The sequence below is a fragment of the Lactuca saligna genome, chromosome 8, assembly GCF_052625555.1.
Source record: "Lactuca saligna cultivar CGN05327 chromosome 8, ASM5262555v1, whole genome shotgun sequence".
Classification (NCBI taxonomy): Eukaryota; Viridiplantae; Streptophyta; class Magnoliopsida; order Asterales; family Asteraceae; genus Lactuca; species Lactuca saligna.
Genome location: NC_136424.1, coordinates 194,507,827 through 194,533,099, shown reverse-complemented (window position 1 = coordinate 194,533,099; position 25,273 = coordinate 194,507,827). Strand labels below are relative to the sequence as shown.

The window sequence follows — 25,273 nt, the reverse complement described above, 5'->3', positions numbered from 1 at the left end:
TCCTTTCCTCAACCTCCTTGCACTCCGCCGCAATGAGGCCACGACGTTCAGTGAGAGCTCGAGATGAGTCTTTATCTTTTTTTGTATTTCAGCCCATTGTAGTTGTTGCAAAGTATCATCCGACATATACGACTCTCTTAAATTTGGTGATGGGGCAAGAAAAGGGTCTATCGGATCACAATAGAAACAATCAACTTCGTTGCACAAGCAAATATACAAAGTTGAAGATGAACTCATTTTAAATTAAAAAAAATTATAACTCTATACCAAAAATCCAACGACCATCCATGACTATATATAGTCCCTTCTACTCCATAAAGAGTTGTTAGTCCGCAGAGGTTTTTGTCAGTCCGCAATAATGTTTGTCAGTCTGCAGAGCTGTTTGTCTAGTCGTTGTCATCCATACATTACAATTATGGGAATACAATTATTTATTTAAAGGTAAACATTTTTTTATTAAAAAGTAAAGAACGCCAACAGACCATTACAACTACAGTTAACATAGAACTGAGTACAAACTAATATTCGTTGTGATCCATACAATACAGTTCAAATGAATTGGTATGGAGGTAAGACCACAACACTTTCAACTGGTTTTTCCCAATGCCTAAGGGTTGGAATAGGATTGACCGTCTCAGTTTGATAAGCATTTTGATACACCGCTGTACCTAACTTTAAATTTACCATTTGCTGGATTTCTGCAATTTCGAGTCTTTGTAGTGAAGTTATAGCATGCTCACAAGGTATACCGTATTTTTTCCATTTACCGCAACTACAAATACCACGGTCTAATTGGACAGATTCAGTTGTTGAATACTTAGTCACTTCATATCTGTCGCCAACAATATGCGTAATCCTACAACCATCCAAGTGGATAAATCTTTTATGAATCACCTTAAGTGCATAAGGGGTTAGAAGACTATGAAAATCCCCTGTGAAATGAACTGAATCAAAAAACAAAAATTATGATGTCATAACGTATAATAACATATCAATTCACCATTTGAGTGATGTCATAACTTATAATTACCTCCAAACGCAGCACGTTGAAGATACACTGTTTGCATCGAGTCATGGACCATTACAATGATTGTTGTTATTGGAAACTCATGCGTGTTTGTTTTAAACCAATTGACAACAACGGGAATGTCAATGAATTTAACATTGAAACATACTCTTGGAAAACAAGCCCGTACCCATTTTGCAATGGGAATATTATCAAGCCAATGAAGATCATTCCCATTAACCTCATTTTTTTAGTTGTTCAAACATGCATAAAAATGAGATAAATGATACGCTTTACAAGTCTTCCAGAACAACTGCTCTACGACTGGATTGCTTCTGATGGAAGCGCATATTTTCTCGACTATATTTTTACAACAATAGCCATGATATGAATTAGGGTAGACTCTTTGAACTGCAAAGTCTATAGAATCAGACATATGACTTATGAAACCAACTTTTGTATTGTCACCTAAACATTCTCTAAACCTCCTCATGAACCATAACCATGAATTGTCACTGTTTATGATTCCTAAAGAAAACGCTATGAGAAGGGGTTCATGATTTCCATCTAAAGAAACCGCAATGTACATGGATCTTACATACGCCCCAATTAGAGGTACTTGACCAACGAATATGATTGGTATCATAGACGTGAGAAACGTATGAATCTGTAAGTCAACATAAGAATATTAGGCATATAACAACTTGAAATAACTAAATATTTATTTACTATAAGGGATTACATACCATGCATCCCAATGCCACGAAACAAATTTGGAAACAATTGTAATGATCTTTCGTAATGTACGTGAAGGTGTTAGGATTGGTTCTTTGCAGATTATGGAAAAAAGTCAGTAGGTTAGAGAAACTTTTCCTTAATACCTGATTGACTGAACTCATTTTCACAACTTTCGACACCTTGTAAATTTTCGCCATGGTTGTCCAATTTATAAGGAATTAGTATACATTATTTTGCAGAACTTACTTGTCAGTCCGCGTAAATGACTTGTCAGTACGCGTAACTTATTTGTCAATCCACGTAACCTGTTTGTCAGATTATGTTATTTGAATGTATGGTTTCGTAACATTTGTTGGTGAATTATTTTTCAAAAAATAAAGGATGAATACCATATTACATATAAATAAAGCAATACAAGAACAATACAAAACACAGTACTAATTAAAAAACAAGACATTTTTCAAAAGATTCCAAGGGGTACATACTTGAAATTTTGCCCGTTGCTAATGGATTTGTATTCTTCTTTAGCTGCCTCCAAGATGTCTTCCTAAGTATCATTCACACGATCGTCTTCAATCTTATTATAAATATTGTTGAATAACACAACTTTTGTTTTCAATTCATACCATTTTGTAGCTATATCAAGCGTGTTACGATGGTTTTGTATGGTGGTTTCAGCGTCAGTGTTGAAGGTATTCGTTAATAGGACCCAAAACATTATATCCTCCAAACTGGTGTTCTCTTTGACATTAATATATGCACGAGTTAGAAGCAAATACCCGTTAGTGGTCCATCGGTTTGAAGCCATTGTAAAACATACAAAGTACATGAACTAAAATACCTTAGATGAAGTGATACATTATTGTTTGTCATTTTATATAGACATGCCAGTCTGCAAATATCCAACGATCATCCATGACAATATATAGACCCTTCTAATCCTCAAAGAGTTGTTCGTCAGTCCGCTTTACTGACTTGTCAGTCCGCAAAGTGAATGGTCGGTCCGCGTTACTAACTTGTCAGTCCACATTACTGACTTGTCAGTCCGCAAAGCGAATGGTCAGTCCGTGTTACCTATCTTTTTATATATAGTAAAGCACATATCTATACGTCTGAATTAGAGGTAAGGGATCGTTTCACAAAATGGCATCCAATGTACCAACGTCTTCAAATTCAGCTAATCTGTCTAATGCATCTACTCCAACAAATGGTACATCTCCATGGACGACAACAGAGGTTTTGGTCCTAACACGATGTTAGATTACCGTTTACGAGGGTCTACCGGTAATGGCTCCCCTTAATTATCTTCTTGGTGATGAATGGTCCCGCTTAGTAGCTTTGTTCAACTATAAATCGGGACAAGGAAAAGAACGACTAAAACCCGATATTGTTAGTAAATAAATGGATTTAAAGACTAAAGTCACATGGTACAATCGATGCTACAATTATGAGAAAATGTGATGCTCTAATGTTGATGATGAAGAACTTCTTGAATACGTGAACGGATATTACCTATGCCAGTTTGATGAAACTGAGTTCGAGTATACGGACGTTTGGAATCTGGTTAGAAATAAACCCTTTTTCATGTAGACGACTCTTTTATTCATAATGTTCTATGTAATGTTTGTTAGTCGTTCATCTTTTATTTGTAATGTTTTCTGTAATGTTATTATGCTATTTCAAATGTTTGTAATATATGTTGGTGAATTATGTTTCAAAAAATATGATACAAAAGTTGTTTATATTAAACAAAACTACTAAAAACAAGTATTTCATAATAATGTATACACACTTCCAAACATCAAGTTATTTAGTATCCCAAATAATATTTGTTATCCTATTTCTGTAGAGAAATCCTGCATCTCTACATGGCTTATCATTGTTCACCGGTACCCCCAAAGCAATCATTTCCATATACATGCTTACGAATACTCCATAATCCCCTCTATTAATAATATATTCTTGTTGTGGCGTGTCTACAATATCAATAAACTCCACAACTGCGTTGTCTTTGTGTCCATCGGGGAAATCCTTCCGGTAGTCAATCGCATCTAGCTCTTCAATTATACTATCCCCAAAACTTTTGAATTCTCCACCAGTCAAGTACGTTGTGAAGTAATTCATACATTGTGTTGAATCATAAATGTGTACTTTCCAAAGATCTAAATGTAGCACTGCCAAAAGCCAATGGGCATGAGGAACATTTATGGGGAATAGAACCTGCAAACAAAAACAAATTTAATAGTCATTAATTCGTTCCCTATATAAAATAAATAATTAATAAACTTAACTAACCATATCCACATCCTTCCATTCAGGATGGCCTCCGACACCATTTGCTATATTCCTAAGAAAATATGTTTTTCCATTTTGCAAATTAAGTTCTTGAGGGAATATCGTCCACCTTGTGTTCGTCGGCCGTCTTTCCATGAGCAAGGAACTCCATATCGCAATATGTTGTACATTTTAAGATAAAAAATGTTACAGCTTTTTATATAAATTATCATCTAAAATTATAGTTAAAAGTTATACTTAGCGAATGTTACCGAAGAAATTAACCACCCAGTGTCAGTAACTGCAAGTAACCTCGACCAAAACTCCACATCCAGTGTGAGCATATGCAGCCTATGCTTAGTGTTTAGGTTGGAAGAGATCGAATTCCATTCTTTCCAAAAACTCAACGTACTGGCAGGTTCAAGACTGTCGAGCAGGAGATGATTTGAAACATCATTACTCTCTTCATTCACAATGTCTTCATTTGGTTTTTTAAGACTCTTCACCACTTTTTTTTTCTTTGATTTGGTGGTTTTCTTCACTTTTGGTGTGGATTGAAACTAAAAAATTAACATGTTAAATAAGGGAAATCTTCAAAAAGTCCTAAACTTTTGGGAAAAGTTACAATTTTGTCCCAACATTTTTTTTTTGAACAAAAAAAAACCAGGAAACCGGTTAAATTGAACATTTCGGCCCTATTTTACCGGTGACCTTCATTTAGCCGGTTAAATTCGCTTATGTGGCAAGGACTTGCTGAGGTGGTTGGTGATTCATTTAATGGCCTTGTATTAAACTCTAAATATAGTGTGAAACTTCATTCGTGCCCTAACAGACAACAATTGAAGCAGGAGCAGTGGAGGACCAAGACAAATGTCTTCTTCGTCTTCTTCATCTTCAATGAATCGTCTCAGAAAGAGGTGCTACTGTGGTGATCCTGTAGGGAGATGGACTTCATGGACTCCATTAAACCCAGGAAGAAGGTTTATAGGATGCCCAAATTACCAGAATGGACTCAAAGATTGCAAGTACTTTCGTTGGGTGGATCCTCCTCTACCAAGCCAGTGGTATGCAGATCTGTTATTAGTATTACACAACAATGTCAATTTGGAGAACCATCGAATATTTGGGGAGTTTGGGCAAGAACAACCAGCTGGGAACTTTTTTGGAGATGTTGTGGAACAACCAATGACACAACAACCAATTGCACAACAAGCAATGGAAGGAGGAAGATGGAAATCATTGCTTTATGTCTCTGTGGTTTCTTTTGTGTTTTTGTTTGTTATGTTGATGGATTGGTAAAATAGAAAGTTGTTTTAATGTATTTTGGTTGTGTTTGTTTTGGTTATGACTAAGGGTTGTTAGTTTACTATGAATGTAGTATCTTGTTACTCATATGATTATGAATGAAGTAGGGATTAGAAACACCCTAATCTAGACTAAGGGGGGGTTGGATGAACTCATCCCCTTTCCATTCTTGATAGCTACCACCTTTTGCAATTGGATCTCTGTTATCCTTTTCGAAGGCTTCCTCCTCCTAACTTGATTCACTTTGCTCCTCTTTGTAGTCCTCCTTCTGACTTGATTCAATTGTTGTGTGATAGGTATTTATCTCTCTCTTTCTTTTTCTCTTTCTCTCTCTCCATCCTTTCCTCATTCATCATTACATCACCCATCCTTGGATCATCTATGCCATCCTACCCATTCATCATTTCCTCATCTCCAAGTACTTGATTTGTAGGGAGTTCTTCAACTGTTATTTGGCTAGCAATTCCAACATCCTGTAACAAGCATAACAAAAAGACCAGTTAGCAAGATTTAACATCACAAAATGAATAATGAGAAAGAAAGCATACTTGTGACATAGCAACATCCACATCTTCAATTTGTTGTACTTCTGCTTCACTCAATCCAAGACCTTCAATTTGTTCTAATTCTGCTTCACTGAGTCCAAGACAGTCCATGACCTCTTCTGTAGTGTATAAAGATTTCCTTAGGTTGTCAGTTGTTAAGCTTATATGATTGTGAAAATCTGGACTTGCATCATTTTCACTCTCAACATTTTCACTCTTAACATTTGGAATGACAACAACTTCAGGCTCACATTTAGGAAACTCAGAAGTACCCTCCCCATATTCTGTTTGGACTCCTTCACTAGATCCCCTACCACCACCTCTATTGCCTCTTCCACTAGATCCCCTACCACCACCTCTACTCCTTCCTCCACCAACCCTTCCACCACTTCTAGATCCTTTTTTAGTTCCTTACCAATTAACCAAATCATGTTCCAACCTAGGCCTACCCTTTTTTTTCTTTGGTTGAGGTTTTGGAACCACTGTAGGATTCTTGCATGATGTTTTATTGTGTCCCCTTTGTAGATAATTTTTACACTGGACAGTTCTACCCTTACTTGACACTTGAGAGTACTTGTCTTGATTTTCTGAAACATGTCTTCTTCTTTTAACACTAGGCCTTCCTGGCATCCTCCTTTAAATGGGTGGAAGGGGCTTAGTGTAACTTGTTTCTTCCTATAAGATACTTCCATTAACTATGTGTATATTCTGATCATAAGTTGCCTTGTAATTATTCTTGCTGAACCAACTACTTATAAAGTTAATTGGATCTTGATTGGTGTACAATATTGCCACTTGTGCATGCACACAAGGTATTCCTGAAAGTTCCCATAATCTACAAGCACATATTTTTTCCTTCAAGTTAACTCCATAGTTCTGAAACCCATTCCTTACGTCATATTCATTCACTCCACTTGGAACTGCATGCCAACTTCTGCAAACATATAAGATAGAACATAAGATGCAAACACATAAGATAGAACATGTAAAAACAAAACAATTGAGAATACTTACTTAATGTCTTCTCCAAATTCTTCCATCTTTGATACCGTGGAAGGACAAACTTCACCAACCTAGTTTTTAGCTTCTTGTTTCAGATTGAAAGCCCTTTCCATCATGTAAAGCCTAATCTCTTCAAGCATAGTCAACAAAGGTTTCTTTCTTGCGTCTACAATGATTGCATTGAAACACTCAGCAATCCCATTCTCTACAGCCTCACAAGCCAATCCAGTAGAGAAATAAGCCTTGCACCATGAAGTTGGTTCCCTTGCCATGAGATGATCATAAGAAGCAGAACTTATTACCCTAATCCTTTCCATATTAAACTTGAAATCTCCTTCTGTGGTAGATTTTGCAGCTGCCCAAAACATGTTTCTGAACTGCACTCCACTATAAACTTTTCTGAAATTGGCATAGATATGCCTTGCACATTGCCTGTGCTCAACATATGGTAGAATATCCTTACTAGCTTTAATAAGACCCTATAACATGAAAAAAAAAAGTTAATTAGCAACACCATACACTATTTTAAATAATGAAACATAAAGAGATAGTTACTTTACCTTGTGTTGGTCACTGATTACACACACACCCTTTCCACCCTGCAATCCAAGATCATCATTAACCAAATCCAGGAACCATTTCCAGTTGTTCTTGTTCTCTACATCAACAACTGCCCGAGCTATAGGATACACTTGATTATTGGCATCCCTACCTATTGCAGTTAACAATTCACCCTTACACTATCCCTTCAAAAAAGAACCATCCAATCCTATTACCTTACGACATACCCTTTTCCACCCCTCTCTTATTGCTTTAAAGCAAATGTAGAATCTATGAAATGTTCTGGTATTATCAGGGTTTACAGTAACTGTAATCCTAACTGTGCTGTCTGGATTGGACCTCTGTAGCTCATGCCCATAATCCTAAACTCTTGCGTACTGGTCACTCAAATTCCCATGAATTAACGACAGTGCCCTTATCCTTGATCTATAACACTTTGACCATGAAATTTTGCAATGAAATTTACTTTCTATAATTACCTGCATCTCTTTGCATTTTAAATTAGGTTTCCTAATCAACTCCTTCACAAATTTCCTAGCTAACCAGGTAGGATCCACAAGCCTTGAATTGTTAAAATTCCTAACACATTTATGAATGTCTATCATCTTTTTGACTTGGAAAGACCTTTCAGTAGTCATCCAAGAAGCCCGAACCACAAATGGACACTTCTCTGGATCACTTCCACATATTGCCACTAGTCTAACACTATCACATTTTTTGAAACGGATTTGAAAACCCTTACTAACAGCATAGTTGGTCAAACACAATTTCAGTTCATGTGGGGATTCATACCTTTCACCAAGCATTGGTCTCATTTTGTTCCATTTCACCTTTGGATTGTGGGTGGAATACTCAAATTCCTCATCACTACCTTCCTCATTACTACCTTCCAGATAATCTTCATCTGATTCTTCTTTAGGGATTCCAGTTTGAGCATCGTTTCCAATTAGAGCATCATTTTCAGTTTAAGCACCATCTACTGCCTCGTAATTGTCTTCTTCACATAGAATATTGATAAATTCATCTTTGCATTGGGAAGCTTGTTTCTTTTTGAAGTACGCATCCAACTCCACATCTATTGTATCAAAATCATAGATGTCATCCATGATTTCAATTGCACGGGGGTAAAAAACACTAGTTTACTGAGGGGAGGGAGAAAGTGAAATGAGAGAGGTAAGTTGTATTGTGTATGTATGTGTGTAAATGAGATCGATTAAACCCACGTAAATAAGTCCTTGCCACATAAGCCAATTTAACTAGCTAAATGAAGGTCACCAGTAAAATAGGGCCGAAATGTTCAATTTACCTGGTTTCCTGGGTTTTTTTGTTCAAAAAAAAATGTTGGGACAAAAGTGTAACTTTACCCAAAAGTTTGGGACTTTTTTGAAGATTTCCCGTTAAATAATTATCAATACGTTAATATTTTAAAAGTATACCAAATTTAAAATATGAGTTTTGTACCACTGTGAATGGAGTCCACTAATACCATGGAACACCTCTCTTTCGTTGTGGCCTAACAATAGGATTCATTTCTTTTATGTGATGTTCACCCACGTCCGATGACTGCTCAACATGCGTAGGTGTAGGCCCAAATTCCCCTTCCAAACCATGAGTACCAATATCAACATAGTCAAAATGTGTATCATGGTAATATTTTTTCTTCATCCTCTTCATTTATCATCTCTTCCTCCTCTCGAAACCCTCTGTCTGGTTCAACAGTTGTGTCTGGTTCATCTTTTTTCTGTAATACACGGTCTACTTTAGAACTTAAGTCAGCCACAACGACTAGTAGACGCTTCACAAATGGCATTGTGCTCGTCTTGTTCTTCTTTACCAATCTTGATGTGTCGTTTGACATATAACTTGTTTCAAGATGTTGCGAGGAAGAAGCATTTGTGGCAGATTCAGTTGAAGATGTTTCTATTTCGGACTTGTACATCCTTCTTCGAGCAGGCGAGGCAACATGAGGTGGACTATTTCGAACAGGACTATGTTACCGTTGTAACAACCAAAAATTTCAACAAAATTTAAACTTTTCAAAAACAACCCATTTTAATAATGTTATTACAAAAAGGTTTTCAATACATTTATTATCAGAGTATTCCCAGAACCATGTCAAAATATAAACACGAGGAGCGGTACGATCACGCCTTCTCCTTGCCACGGTCTCCTGAAGAACCTGAAAAACATTAAACCACAACTGTAAGCCCGAAAGCTTAGTGAGATACCCCCAAAATATCAACCACATATACGCCCTTCCAGGCTACGACCTTCCGGTCCAAATCATAATGCCTTCCGGCCTATAACATAGTGCCTTCCGGCCCATAACATAAATAACATACACAACATAACATAACATAGAACAACCATGCATATCGGGTCTACTGTGTGATTGGTCCGCCGTATCGGGCCTTCAGTCCATCAGGTCCATCCTCCGAGTCTAGTCATGTCCCTCGAGTCTACAATGTGGTTGGTCTGCCCGCACCGGGCCTTCAACCCACCTGGTCCACTCTTTGAGTCTACAATATGACTGGTCCGCCCGCATCGGACCTTCAGCCGGCCTGGTCCACTCTCCGAGCCTCGGCACATCTGGTCCGCCCTCCTGGGGCCTACAGCCTATCCGGACCGCTCATTGGGCCTTCGGAACAACCGGTCCGCCCTAGGTATCTTGGCCTACAGCACAAAGCAGGACTCGCCTCAACCCAACTCCAGTCCAAACAACCATGTGCACATAAACATACAATCATATAAGAGTTCACAGTTAACAAGCCGATCAAACAGATCACATAACATATCATCATCCTAACCAGGATACCGACCTAACCGGTCACTAGCATAGCATCACCCTACATATCAGGAAACCGACCTTAACCAGGTCTCTAATCATATATCACCCTAGCTACCAGGATGCAGACATATCAAAGCAATAACATAACAACAAATATCTGAATCTTAATCCGATAACGGGCCGGCCTTGGTGCCTTAGACCCTGTAGATATAGTGAGGATAACTCACCTCGCAAATGCCGATACCCTGAACTGAAGAAGCAGACTCTGGAATCACCAACTCACCGAAAATCCCGAACTAACCATTATAACAAAATAAACATTAGGCCAATCATACATCCACTTATCGGGCCAAGACCAAAGTCCAAATCTCATACAAAGTCCAATATTGGCCCAATTTACCAAATTGGGCCCACCTCACCAAATGGGCCTAGATCCAATGTCCATAACAATAATTGGGTCCAAAATACTCTATCCATAAATTCCCAGTCATGGCCTATAAACCAACAACCCAAAAACAGCCCAAACTCTAAGGCCCAATATGAAAGTCCAACCAGGGGAGTACGTTGGGCGTACCCTCCTTGGTACGCGGGGCGTACAACATTGATTCGCAAAGGGAACCGGGGCTCTGGCCCGCTACGCGGGGCGTACTCGAAGGTTACGCGGGGCGTAACCCTGATGTTCAACAATTCCACATAATGACTTAATGGTTTAAGCTCTTAAGCCCAAACTTCAGATCCTTAGGCCAAATATGATTAGAACTCATAAAGTCTCAAACTTTATCACTTGGGACGTCCATAAAGCTCTTAATCCAAGGTCTTAATCCATTAAGACCTATATATCTCACACATGGAACAACTATAGCCCTTGGGACCTCATTTTTCTCACTCAAGACCTCTCCAAAGGTCTGAAAGGACAGATAATTCGGCCAACACAAAGCATGAATCAAGATGAGAACTTTGGGACAAGAAAGATGCTAACAACTCCACAACACTTAGATCTATGCAAAATAGATGGCAAGCAAGAATCTTTATACCTCAAACAAGCTCCAAAGGATGGTATCTCTTCAGATCTACAAGCTCCAATCGTTCCTCTTCTTCTTTGACAACTTCTCCTTTCTCCTTCTAGCCTTTCTTTTGCCAAAATGAGCTTTCCAAGGTCATACACACCCAACAATGAAGGCAATACGAGTTTCTAGGGTTTTTGAGGTTAAAGATGAGCTTAAGGAGGCTAGGGTATGAACCAACATGTTCCTTATATAGTGGCTGACCCTAAATTAGGGTTTGGGGTTTCTGAGAGTACGTTGGGCGTACTCACCCGGCCAACCCGCATCTTTCCTCCCTTTACGCTGGGCATACCCAGCTAAACTTCAAAAATGCATGCATGCAAGGGACCTTTCCTACTTATTTCACAAAGAGCTAAAACAATGATCAACTTCAAAACACCGCAACTTCTCTAATCTAAACCCGCTCCTAAATAATTTTACATTCATACGAGGGTGACAAGAAGCCCAATGCTTATAACAACATACACCAGCCCGAAACCTCCTCGGATAGAACCCATTTCCCAAAAAAGGACCAGAATTACCCTTCCTCTTAAATCTCAGGGTCTTATATTTAAACACTTTAATAATGGGGTGTTACAATTCTCCCCCGTTTAAATTAGGCTTCGTCCTCGAAGCGTGCGACAACTCTAATCCGAAACTACCCTTGCAATGCACCGCCTGGCATTCACCAGACCAGGTTCCTCAAAACTCGACCATCGAAATCCAAAACCCAACTTTACTTTTCTTGCTGACAGGATGACACATGCTTCAGCCTCAGAGCAACTCCTACGAGTTCTCCACTACAATATCATAACCACACTAAACTGGATCTAGTGTCCTTGGTTAGGAAAAACCCGATACACTGATGACACTTCCAAACATCCTTCCGGATGAATTTTCACCACATAAAACAAAATCTAACTGGAATTCCGAGATTCCACCCATGCATTCCTGCCGAGCCTCAGCAACCATCCAACCCGGATGTGATCCCATACCACTGCCGAAATCACGCTGCTCAAAGACCATAATTGGACCACTTCAATCATAACGTTGCGCTGCTGCTTTCACTTCCGCGAATATACACTCACTTATAGTATAACCGCTATCCATGCAACACACATGTTCTGAACCTGCTCGCAAGGACTCTCGAGTCCATGCACCATCTCCACTAATCAAGATCAATACCCGGGGCCAGACCTTCTAATGCTAACACATCACGACATATTCAACCTTTTCCCTCGAACCGGTCTAAATAAACCTGCAGAGTCTTCAGCATGACTGGTCCGCCTTACCAAGCCTTCAGCCAATCTAGACCGCCCTCCAGGGCCTTCAATTTAACTGGACCGTCCTCCGAGCCTTTAGCCTGACTGGTACGCCTACCGGCCTTCAGTCTATCCGGACCGCTCGACTAGCATCCATCATTCCGAGTTATCTCTCCGGGAAATCCTCCCATGCATATTGTTCTAGCCCTCTAGGGGTTCCGCACTCTATCTCCATCATACATACTCGATCCCAGCCTGATCCCAGCCCCTCCACAATCAATGCTATAGGTCTGTATCCCGCCCCGCACGCCTGCTACTCACCCATACCAGCCTGCTCTCGGCTGACAGAAATACCGCTGAATCCCAAGCAGTTAAACAATCTCTCAAGCCTGTCGACTATCCGGAAAATTTCCAATTCTCCCCCACTTAGGGCACTGACTATCAACCACCGGTTGCTATCACCGACCTCCCAAAACAACCTTGCACAAAACCCAACACTTACACGCGGACTGATTCCCACTAGCACTAGCAACCTTCGCAAAAACACATTTCCACACTGATCATCCCGCTCGAAAGAAACTCAATCTTCGGCTAACCACTCCTCGGACTGCATATGCTACCCGACATTCCAACCAATGCCATATATCCACTAATAACCCTCATGAATGATAACAAACGAAAACCCATAACCATACCAAACCCTCAAGGAACAACCGATACCAGAGCGAAAAACCACCCAATGATACTAGCAGATAATAATACTCCACAATAATCACAAGATAACAAGATATCAAGAAAGGAACATACCCACAGCTGCATCCGACACTGCTCTGACCTCCTCTGCTGAAAGCTGAAAAGCACGACTCTGAGCCCTTGGGGGCTCTGCTCCACCCCGACCTCCACCTGTGATCCTCAAAGTGGTCGGTGCTGGAGCCTGCACCGATCTTGCAGCAAGCTGTGGGCAATTGACCCTCAAGTGCCCAACCTGATGACAATGATAACAAATCCTCAAATCTCGAACCGGCGCTGACTGCCAACAATCCCTTGCATAGTGCCCCTCCTTTCCGCACTTGTGGCATGCACCACCAGACCGAAAAACTCCGGTGTGACCCCTCCCACACTTCCCACAAACGTGGCTGCCCTGATATCCAACGGTCTTAGACCATTTCGTCGCCGGCTGCGACTGCACCGGAGCTTGCCTCAGCTCACGCAACTGCAACTCAATCTCTAACTCACGCCGCCTGGCAGCCTCCTGCAACTCCAACAAAGTCTCGCACCTCTGTGCAGACACAAACTGTCTGATATCTCTCTTTAGCATACTCAGATATTGGGACATATGAGCCTGGTCCGAAGTGAACTCAAGGAAAAACATCGCCCTCTCAGTAAACATCCTGGTGATCTCCGTCACCGACTCCGAATCCTGCTTCAGCTCAAGGAACTCCTGAGACAACCTCTCCCTCTCGACCTGCGGAATATAACGAGTGCTAAACATCTCTTTGAACTAATCCCATTAAACCGCAGCCCTCTGCGCATCCGAGTATGACCCCGTGGTCAATCTCCACCAATCCTTTTCCCCGAGCCTTAACAGGTTCAGAGCACACCTCACCCTTTGATCAGCAGGGCATGAACACGTGAAGAAACACCCCTCCACGTCCGATAACCATCTCATAGCAAAGATCGGGTCCTGAACTCCATCAAAGGTGGGAGGCTTCGTATTATCGAAGTCCCGATACTAAAAACCTCTACTAGCTCCTCCCTCTGCCGCTGCTACAGCCGCTGTAGCCGCCGCGGCAGCCGTCTTAGTGAGAGCCGCATAACGCTCATCAAAATACTCCACCATGGCGGTCTTGATCGACCCAAACAGTTCCGGCAGCTCGGCCCGGAACAACGCAGCAACCTTATCATGCAGGATCTCACGAATCCTCGCATCCAACACACACGTGCTCGTCTGTCCGATAACCTCGGGCGGTACTGACCCGCCCGGAACTCCCTCTCCTGCTCCCGATCCTGACCTGGATCCATTCCCAGCATGCCTCGAAATCTCCATACTGAAAATAAACCACAAATTCTCAGACACTTCCCACTATCCCGGGAACCAACTCTCAACCCAACCCTAGAGGTCATGGTTTCCCTGATATGCGTATGGGTCCTGTGCTTTCAGTAGTACGGGCCCATACTACCTTCCACATCTACCCATATTTGTATAAAGTACTACCACAACACCTTAGTGACAAATATATATAGCAAGCGCTCAATCCTCACTCCTAAAGGAACACTAGAAATCTCATACAAAGGAAAACCCTAGGCTAGCAGGCATCATAAAACAGGCAACATTATCATGTAATCCTGAAGATCCCTAGCCTAGTACTAGCATGCTGTTCTATCAAAGCTCGAAAACAAATATCATGTATGGTATTTTGGGGTTACTTACTGGCTCCGGCTGATCGTACCTCCGCATCGTCTTTTTACTTAATTTTGAAAACCATTTTAATTTCTCTTTTAAAAACTCTCCTTGATTTGAGACTGGATTCACACGAATGTTCCTCCAATTCACTCAAACCAAGGCTCTGATACCAACTTGTAACAACCAAAAATTTCAACAAAATTTAAACTTTTCAAAAACAACCCATTTTAATAATGTTATTACAAAAAGGTTTTCAATACATTTATTATCAGAGTATTCCCAGAACCATGTCAAAATATAAACACGAGGAGCGGTACGATCATGCCTTCTCCTTGCCACGGTCTCCTGAAGAACCTGAAAAACATTAAACCACAACTGTAAGCCCGAAAGCTTAGTGAGGTACCCCCAAAATATCAACCACATATACGCCCTTCCAGGCTACGACCTTCCGGTCCAAATCATAATGCCTTCCGGCCTATAACATAGTGCCTTCCGGCCCATAACATAAATAACATACACAACATAACATAACATAGAACAACCATGCATATCGGGTCTACTGTGTGATTGGTCCGCCGTATCGGGCCTTCAGTCCATCAGGTCCATCCTCCGAGTCTAGTCATGTCCCTCGAGTCTACAATGTGGTTGGTCTGCCCGCACCGGGCCTTCAACCCACCTGGTCCACTCTTTGAGTCTACAATATGACTGGTCCGCCCGCATCGGACCTTCAGCCGGCCTGGTCCACTCTCCGAGCCTCGGCACATCTGGTCCGCCCTCCTGGGGCCTACAGCCTATCCGGACCGCTCATTGGGCCTTCGGAACAACCGGTCCGCCCTAGGTATCTTGGCCTACAGCACAAAGCAGGACTCGCCTCAACCCAACTCCAGTCCAAACAACCATGTGCACATAAACATACAATCATATAAGAGTTTACAGTTAACAAGCCGATCAAACAGATCACATAACATATCATCATCCTAACCAGGATACCGACCTAACCGGTCACTAGCATAGCATCACCCTACATATCAGGAAACCGACCTTAACCAGGTCTCTAATCATATATCACCCTAGCTACCAGGATGCAGACATATCAAAGCAATAACATAACAACAAATATCTGAATCTTAATCCGATAACGGGCCGGCCTTGGTGCCTTAGACCCTGTAGATATAGTGAGGATAACTCACCTCGCAAATGCCGATACCCTGAACTGAAGAAGCAGACTCTGGAATCACCAACTCACCGAAAATCCCGAACTAACCATTATAACAAAATAAACATTAGGCCAATCATACATCCACTTATCGGGCCAAGACCAAAGTCCAAATCTCATACAAAGTCCAATATTGGCCCAATTTACCAAATTGGGCCCACCTCACCAAATGGGCCTAGATCCAATGTCCATAACAATAATTGGGTCCAAAATACTCTATCCATAAATTCCCAGTCATGGCCTATAAACCAACAACCCAAAAACAGCCCAAACTCTAAGGCCCAATATGAAAGTCCAACCAGGGGAGTACGTTGGGCGTACCCTCCTTGGTACGCGGGGCGTACAACATTGATTCGCAAAGGGAACCGGGGCTCTGGCCCGCTACGCGGGGCGTACTCGAAGGTTACGCGGGGCGTAACCCTGATGTTCAACAATTCCACATAATGACTTAATGGTTTAAGCTCTTAAGCCCAAACTTCAGATCCTTAGGCCAAATATGATTAGAACTCATAAAGTCTCAAACTTTATCACTTGGGACGTCCATAAAGCTCTTAATCCAAGGTCTTAATCCATTAAGACCTATATATCTCACACATGGAACAACTATAGCCCTTGGGACCTCATTTTTCTCACTCAAGACCTCTCCAAAGGTCTGAAAGGACAGATAATTCGGCCAACACAAAGCATGAATCAAGATGAGAACTTTGGGACAAGAAAGATGCTAAAAACTCCACAACACTTAGATCTATGCAAAATAGATGGCAAGCAAGAATCTTTATACCTCAAACAAGCTCCAAAGGATGGTATCTCTTCAGATCTACAAGCTCCAATCGTTCCTCTTCTTCTTTGACAACTTCTCCTTTCTCCTTCTAGCCTTTCTTTTGCCAAAATGAGCTTTCCAAGGTCAAACACACCCAACAATGGAGGGAATACGAGTTTTTAGGGTTTCTGAGGTTAAAGATGAGCTTAAGGAGGCTAGGGTATGAACCAACATGTTCCTTATATAGTGGTTGGCCCTAAATTAGGGTTTGGGGTTTCTAAGAGTACGCTGGGCGTACTCACCCGGCCAACCCGCATCTTTCCTCCCTTTACGCTGGGCGTACGTCCAGCTTACGTAGGCGTACCCAGCCAAACTTCAAAAATGCATGCATGCATGGGACCTTTCCCACTTATTTCACAAAGAGCTAAAACAATGATCAACTTCAAAACACCGCAACTCCTCTAATCTAAACCCGCTCCCAAATAACTTTACATTCATACGAGGGTGACAAGAAGCCCAATGCTTATAACAACATACACCAGCCCGAAACCTCCTCGGATAGAACCCATTTCCCGAAAAAGGACCAAAATTACCCTTCCTCTTAAATCTCAGGGACTTATATTTAAACACTTTAAGAACGGGGTGTTACAGCCGTAAGGGAGACTCTACAGGGTTAAGAGTCCGATTAACATAACGAACATAAAACGGCAATATCAGCTCCTCCAGGTTTTCCACGACAATAATAGGTTGGTTGTTAGGCTGCAAAAATCAGATTGTTAGTTTAACATGAAAATACATTGAAATTTGTAAATATAAATGATTGTTAATATAAAAACCATACCACAGACACGTTCATTATTCGACAACATTGATCCCAATTTAATGGTGTTTTACTTCTCCACGCCCTCAACCTTGGCTATTCTGTTGGCGTGCGTATATAAAACTTAGTTGCCTCTGGGAATGTCTTGGAAGTCCATATCTATGAAAAAAAAGTCATGATACAAACTTATTATATAATACAAAACGAAGTTCAAATTTTTATAGATAAAAAACTAAACAATGATAACTATTAAAATGCATTATAAAGTAACCTTAAACAGTATACTTGTTTCCTTTCTTCGATTCAGGATTGGCCTGCTTGAATTCTCTAAACTCTTATATTTTCTCAAACATTCCACGCATCATACGCGAAGTATATTTCCAGAAATACGTACCCCATGCAAACCTGTAATTTTCAATTTATTTATTATAATTAGTGCATTGTATACTACTGCAGGAATGCCTGTTTTAAATGTAATACCTATTCCAATCATCTATATTATCAGCAAGCTTGTATACTGCTACAGGAATGTCCGTTTTAACGCCCCATCCATGTAGACCCTTCAACATAAAAACAAGCTGGATAAGCATCACAACATCTTCATCTTGTAATGCCAAATAATTCGGGGACATAATCAAGTCTTCTAAATCTTTCAGTTGCAAATGTGCATCAGACATATCTGGGAACAACCGAACACGGAGCTTTGAATTTGACTGACCCTTTTCGTCATGGAGTAAATCCACATAAGGACCAACTTTTAAACCACAAATCAAAATATATTCAGTTTCACCAAAATCCAACTAGATCCCCTTTATATCAAACAGAAACCTCCCCATTTGAAGGTGAAGGTGCCTTAAATTTTATATACTGACATCTGATTCGGCATAATTACCAAGTCTTAGGTCCTTAATAAACAGGTTAATAGTAACCAAGTCTTAGGTCTTTTAAATGCAAGAAAAAAAACATAATGACCATTTAAAACATCCTCCTTAATAAATGAAGGTTTTTTTTTGTCACATGTCAATCTCTCATTAGTTTTGATACTTGTTATTTTGTGGTAATTTTGAAATAAATATTATCCACTTGTCAACTTTTGGTTTGTTGCAATTTTTAAAATTAAAATCATATACTTATATATGTAAAGTATTAAATATCATATATATATATATATATATGATTTTAAATTGTAATAAATATGTTTCTTTCTTTCTTATTTTAAAATTTAATTTTAAAAAATATTTTTTGTTTACACTTTAATATTTAATATTTTTTTTAAATCAACCCATATAATACACGGACGGAGCTGAAAACCAATACCCGAAAACCAATACCCTTAATGTCACTTTAGGTTTTACCGGTCGTTTGTTTGGCCTCTTACCGAAAGAGAGGTAAGATCCGACTCTCAACCTCTTGCTCCATCCTCAAAGCCTGGTTCGATCAGCTGAGAAAAAAAGCTGACTGAGAAAAGAACGTCCTTTGCCTTTATTTGCCCTCTTCTTCTCCTTCAACGGTGACTTAACTCCTTCCTCTCCATTGTGTCCCTCCATCCGCATAAGCCTCACCGGTCACCTCCTCCACCGTCGCCCTCTCCAGCACCGGCAACCTTTTGCCTTCTTCATCAATCACATCGTTTCTTCTTCATCGATTAGCAGGCTCAGATTTTGAACCAGGTATGTTAGGTCTTCGTTAGTTCATTGATAAAACTGTGTGTGTAATTTTGGTTATCAGGCAGTGAATAAGTTTTACGATTTTGTTAATTTCTTGTTGTGATTTTGCCTTCCTTTTACGTTGGGATCCATATTATTTAGCATCTGGTTGTTTTAATTCTTGTTAGCTCTTACAATTTTTTCTTTTCATTCAAGTTTTATTAACGCCTACAAGGTGTTTGATGTTTTGTTCCTTTTAATTAAAGCATGGGAAACTGAACATCCTATTTATACTAGTTTAACCACAGGTTCACATTCAAGTAAATTTTAATTTTGATTTTTATTTACTTTACACAATGCTTAATCACCGATTGAACCATAACATATCCTATACCTAGCTAATGATATCAGGGGAGTGGTCAAATATCATCAAAGTATTTGTAACAGTGAACTCGCTCATGTCTTTTTGCTTCAAAACCAATCACATATCATTATATTTTCCCGATTAGTAATCAAATTCCTAAATTTTAAAATGAATAATCCAATTCCTATGTATATAATGTGCCATAATCCAATTCCAATTGAAGCAAAGTACTTTACATCTTTTACCATGTTTGCTACTTAACTTAACACATGCTTTTGTTTTGTTTCAAGTGTTATTATCCCTTTGTATTGAATTAATTCCCTTGAGTTTTTACATTGTTGCAACTTTAATAGTATCAATGGGGGTGATAAAAGATGGTTGTATTTCGGGAACTTTACCAAGTAACAAAGTCTTTGGAGTCAACTATCCTGGTTACCCTTCATCTATGGAACGTGCTTTGGTTACTCTTGGTGGAGCCGAAGGTATTTCCATGGTATGCTAATTACCACACCCACACATTCTTCCATTATATTAAAAGCTTCCATTTTTAGGTGAGCCAAAAGGCTGAAGTTATTGTCTCATCTTTTTGGATGAGACAATAATATGTAGTTTTTGTCCCTCTTTTTGGGTTGGACAAAAAGTTGTAGTTTTTGTCTCATTGACATGCCACAAAAAACTGTAGTTTTTGGCCCACTTTTTGGGTGGGACAAAAATGCTGCAACTTTTTGCCCTACCTTGTTGGGAGGATAAAAAGTTGCAACTTGTCTTATTGACATGAGACAATAAGTTGTAGTTTTTGTCCTACTTTTGTGGGTGGGACAAAAAAGCTGCAACTTTTTGTCACGTATAAAAAGTTTGCAGTTATTCTGAAACCTATGAGGTTTCAGAATAACTTCTAGAAATTTCAATTAGGTTTTGTGGCATGATATGTAGGCTCGTGAGTCGCCATCAAATCTTCTAGAACTTCGTTTCCGCCCTGAAGATCCTTACTCACATCCTGCACACGGGGAGCTTGTCCCTTGTAACAATTTTTTGCTCAAGATTTCAAAACAAAATATTCAACCCGAAATCACTGCAAATGCTCATTTGAAAGAAGATGATGAGAATGAGACACATATATTAGAAAAACAAGAAGACACGATTTGTGCAGATATTGTTGGACATGTGTCAGAAACATATTATTTTAATGGTGAGAAAAATGTCCAATCTTTACATTTATGTAAACCCTAAACCCTAAACCATAAACCCTGAACCTTAAACATGTTGTGTTTGAGTCGTACAGGAATGGTAGATTACCAACATGTTCTTGGTGTTCATGCTGACGTGGCACGGAAAAAGAAGAGAAATTGGGATGATGTGGAACCACAATTTGGTGCGTGTTTATTAAAAAAATGATATGTAATTGAAAAATATAACTTTTTATGTTTTGTGTAACTTTGCAGAGAAACATGGCCTTATTGATGCGGATCAAGAGGATTTGATGATTTTATTGCCTCCCCTTTTCTCATTGAAGAATATTCCGGAGAATGTGGTGTAAGAATAAGATGTTTTATCTTGCTACAATAAGATACGTTCAAAAGACGTAAATGCCCTCCTCATTTATATTCTTGTAGGTTGAAACCATCTATGTATGTGAGTTTGAAAAAGAAACAAGAGGGAGTTGTACAACATCGTTGGGAGGTAAGTAAGATCAATCACTTTTCAATAATATATTTTTTTTTTATCTTGAGGGCAAAACAGTAATCTTACCATAACTTATGTTCTTTCTAACTTATTGTTTGAGTGTAGATGGACATTGAGCCAAGTCTTGCAATTGATTTCAACATTAAAGATATCCTTAACTACAACTCCTTTTTATAGATTCTTCTTATTTCTTCCACTATTTCCTTTTATAGATTCTTCTTAACATGTTGACACATGTTCCTAAAAAAGTAAATTGGGAAAAGTTTATAAAAGAAGGAACAGATGAATGGAATTGCCAGATGGCAGTTTGTGATTCATTTGAGGAGCGTCCTATATGGATCAAAGAATCTTTGTCTGAACAATTGTCAAACAAAGGTCTCAAACTTAGTAGCAACTATTTGAAAAGGTGTGTTTACTTTTTACAAACTTATCTTGCATATACGAGGGCAAATTTGTAAAATGTTGTCTTACTGATTTATGTCATGTCCTCATTTATAGGCTTCTATTTAGGGCAGCATATTATTTTTCAAACGGACCTTTTCTTAGGTTTTGGATCAGAAAAGGATACGATCCACGTAAAGATCCGGAATCTCGCATGTGAGAAATCTATCATAATTTATAATTTTATTGATTCTAAAAAAAGATTTATTGATTTTTTTTTTTTTTTTTTTTTTTTTTTTTTTTTTTTTTTTTTTTTAATGTTTTGGGAAACAGATATCAAAGGATTGACTTCAGAGTACCTCCATCCTTACGAAGCTATTGTGATAATGGCATAGCATCCGGGTAACACATTTATAAAATTTTATCTTTTTTTTTTTAGAATATAAACTTTGATATTATTATTATAAAAAAATGGAGTTAATAGTGATTCATCCACTCCATTGTTTACACCAAGTAGTATATTCCAAGTATATTCCTTTCCTCCAACTTTTCTAGATTTTCATCAATACCCCTTCAATTCACAAGGTTTTTACAAATTTGTCTAAAATTTGTTTGTTACAATAACTTAAAACTTTATATTATATAAGGGGTTAATCTCAAAAAAGGCCTTATATTTTATGTTTTTCCGGATTAAACCTTAAACTTCATTTTTTTTTTCTAAAAAGACCTTGTATTTTTCCATTTTTTCCGTAAAAACCCTCACATTTTTATAAAATTTTTTGGGGGTTTTATGCAAAAAAGTCCCATTATTTTGGGAATTTTTTTGATAAAATCCTAAATGTTTTTTTTAACAGAAAAGTCTCATTTTTTTTTTTGAGAAAAACACATATTTTGTCAATTTTTGTTAAAATAAAACAACTACTTTTTCGTTAATTTAGGCAAAATGTTAAATAATCGGGTCTTTTTTGTTAAAACAAACATTTAAGACTTCATAAATTTTTTTTCCCAAAATAATGAGATTTTTCTGCATAAAACCCTTTTTTTGGAAAAAAAAAATTACTAAAAGGGCCAAATTGAAAAAAATGAAAAAATGCAAGGTCTTTTTCAGAAAAAATAAAATAAAGTCGAGGTTTAAGCCCAAATAAAAAACAAAATATAAGGTCTTTTTTAAGATCAACCTATATTTAAGAAACATAACTACACAAAATTTAAATCCATTTGAAACAATTCTCACATTTAAATATAACAATATAATTAAATAAACTTTTATGCAGATTAAAGCATAAATGGGGAGATTTATGTGGTTTTCGAGTTTTCCCTTACAAATGTCAAATTTCACTTCAATTATTTGAACTTCCCGATGATTACATTCAACAAGAGATGAAAAAGCCTTCAACTCAAACAACTTGCAATGTAAGTCTTTCTTTCTTACTCTTTCATAACAATTAATGTTATTATTATTATTTTTTAATGTTATTTATATAAATTTACAGCTGGCGACAGGTTGGTTTACTCCACATGTCCTTGAGATTTTTCGGTTATGTGTTGCTGTGAGGTTCCTATCCGTGTATCCAAACGCTGGTGCTGAGTCTTTTCTCAAATCGGCTTCTTCACGTCTTGAAAAGTCAAAAAGAACTGTAGTAAAGGAGCCGATAGTTAACCAACAAATCAATAGAGGTGCAAATTTACCATTTTTCAAATTTTTTTTTTTGATGAAGAGGGCGTTTTCGTCTTTTGCACTGACAAAAGGTCGAGCGTTGAATCATTATAACCTCTTGATGGTTAAGTCATTGTTGGATTCCTTAACCGTTCAAAGGCTGTATCAAACGCACTGAATGCTGACCGATTCATCACATGATGCTATGCCATGCCATGTCATGTCATGTCATGTCATATCATGATCTGTTATGTTATGTTATGTCATGTCATGTATAACAAATGGATGCTAAATATGCAAGTGGTTTTGACTTTTGACTTTTGACTTTTGACCATGCTTTGACTAAGCAGATGAGGTGATTATTGAAGAAAAAGGTATGAGCAATGATGAAGAAGAAGAAGAAGATGATGATGATGATGATGTAGAAGATGATATGGAGGATGAGGATTTTGATATTGATTTGGTAAGTGTTATGGAAACTACCTTTTTTTTTTGTTTACATGATGTTTGGATAAATTATTTTAAAAAATATATTCTTTTCTTCTAATATTTATTTTTATAATGTTTGTTTCTAGGTTGGTGATGGGACCAATTTCTTACAAGAACCATCTTGTATCCTTATTATTACCAATTTTCCTTTATATTTATTTTGTCATGACATTTATTTTTCTTTATTTTGATATGGAATTTCTTATATGTTGTAAAGATACAAATGAAGATAACATTTCAAAGAGCTACTTGCAAGATCTCTTTGGTAGCTTTCCATATAATAATGGAGGAGGCAATGAGTTTCAAGATGGTGAAAATAGTGATGGAGAATATCATATATATGATCAAGATAGTGATGAAAACTACTCCGATGATGACTACTAAATTGTTTGTTTTAGAAGAATTTTATTTAGTATTTTTTTTTCTTTTCATATTGTGTTGCTTTCACTTGTTTTTTTGAGCTTCAAATCTTCAAATCTTCAAATCAGTAAGGTGAAAGTCATTTTTGTATAAAAAGATCACTTTTGTCTTTTGAACCGAAGAAAGAGAGGTTGATGTTGAGTTATGTCTCTCACATTTTTGACAAAGGGGATCCAACATTATCAACGAGCACTCTAATTCAAACTCGTAAAAATATTGGTTTTTAACAAATTAATATATTTTAACATGGATTGTGAAATTATATAGCGGCCAGTTAAGGTTGAAAGCCACCGTTATAAACCATCGATGAAAGAGAAATTAAATATTATTTTATTTTTGTTCTTATAATCTTTCTATCAAATGAAATGATGATGTATCATTTTAGTATATTAAAGTATTACATTAAATGCTAATATGTTAGTATTTAATTGGGTAAAGGATTTGTAGAAACAAAAAGTAGGATATTTAATTTCTCTTGATGAAATGACATTCTAAGTTCTTGTGTATGAGATTTAGTTCAATCTATTAATGGTAAAATCTCATCTACCATTTTATCAATTAAAAACCTTATGAGGTGTTGATTTCTCAAATACTTTGTTTAATGGGAAACAAATGGGAGTGTACCATATCTAAAGGGGGTTGCAAAGCTCAAAGTTATTGACTTTTGTAACTTAGTAGAGCATTGTTTTAGTATCAAATTTTTGTCAGACATTTGACCTTTTTTATTTTATTCGAAAATATTCATTAACTTTTAAGTGCTTGGTAATTCGTGTTGTAGGTATTGTCTAATCAAGCAAAGATCTGAACAACTTCTTATTTTATCTGTAAAGTTTGTGTTAAATATGAATCAAATCACAAGGTAGATGTTTGGAAAATAAGATATGTTGAAGGGAGTATTCTCTTGTAAAG

General features: G+C 38.2%; 3 protein-coding genes across 4 annotated transcripts; 1 reads left to right on the top strand and 2 right to left on the bottom strand.

The window, feature by feature from the left end:
* Window positions 1-549: 549 nt before the first annotated feature.
* On the bottom strand, window positions 550-1,941 carry LOC145010408 (uncharacterized). Its single transcript, XM_078968953.1, has 4 exons — window positions 1,888-1,941; window positions 1,332-1,673; window positions 1,031-1,247; window positions 550-944 (listed from the first exon to the last, which is right to left on the bottom strand). The coding sequence occupies exons 1-4, from the start codon at window positions 1,939-1,941 to the stop codon at window positions 550-552; spliced, it is 1,008 nt and encodes a 335-aa protein (XP_078825079.1).
* A 5,000-nt stretch (window positions 1,942-6,941) lies between these two features.
* LOC145010407 (uncharacterized) lies at window positions 6,942-8,537 on the bottom strand. Its single transcript, XM_078968952.1, has 4 exons — window positions 8,405-8,537; window positions 7,911-8,341; window positions 7,431-7,610; window positions 6,942-7,349 (listed from the first exon to the last, which is right to left on the bottom strand). The coding sequence occupies exons 1-4, from the start codon at window positions 8,535-8,537 to the stop codon at window positions 6,942-6,944; spliced, it is 1,152 nt and encodes a 383-aa protein (XP_078825078.1).
* Window positions 8,538-19,083: 10,546 nt separating this feature from the next.
* Window positions 19,084-24,480, top strand: LOC145012716 (uncharacterized). 2 transcript variants are annotated; one of them, XM_078971507.1, is made up of 15 exons: window positions 19,084-19,394; window positions 20,088-20,216; window positions 20,668-20,923; window positions 21,017-21,106; window positions 21,177-21,267; window positions 21,348-21,414; window positions 21,523-21,567; window positions 21,654-21,823; window positions 21,916-22,014; window positions 22,132-22,200; window positions 23,073-23,211; window positions 23,292-23,475; window positions 23,806-23,918; window positions 24,031-24,067; window positions 24,162-24,480. In XM_078971507.1, the coding sequence occupies exons 2-15, from the start codon at window positions 20,109-20,111 to the stop codon at window positions 24,326-24,328; spliced, it is 1,635 nt and encodes a 544-aa protein (XP_078827633.1). In that variant the 5' UTR covers window positions 19,084-19,394; window positions 20,088-20,108; the 3' UTR covers window positions 24,329-24,480. The 2 variants fall into 2 exon arrangements, with proteins under 2 accessions (XP_078827633.1, XP_078827632.1); XM_078971506.1 differs by having other exon boundaries at window positions 20,088-20,227.
* The last annotated feature ends 793 nt before the right edge of the window (window positions 24,481-25,273 follow it).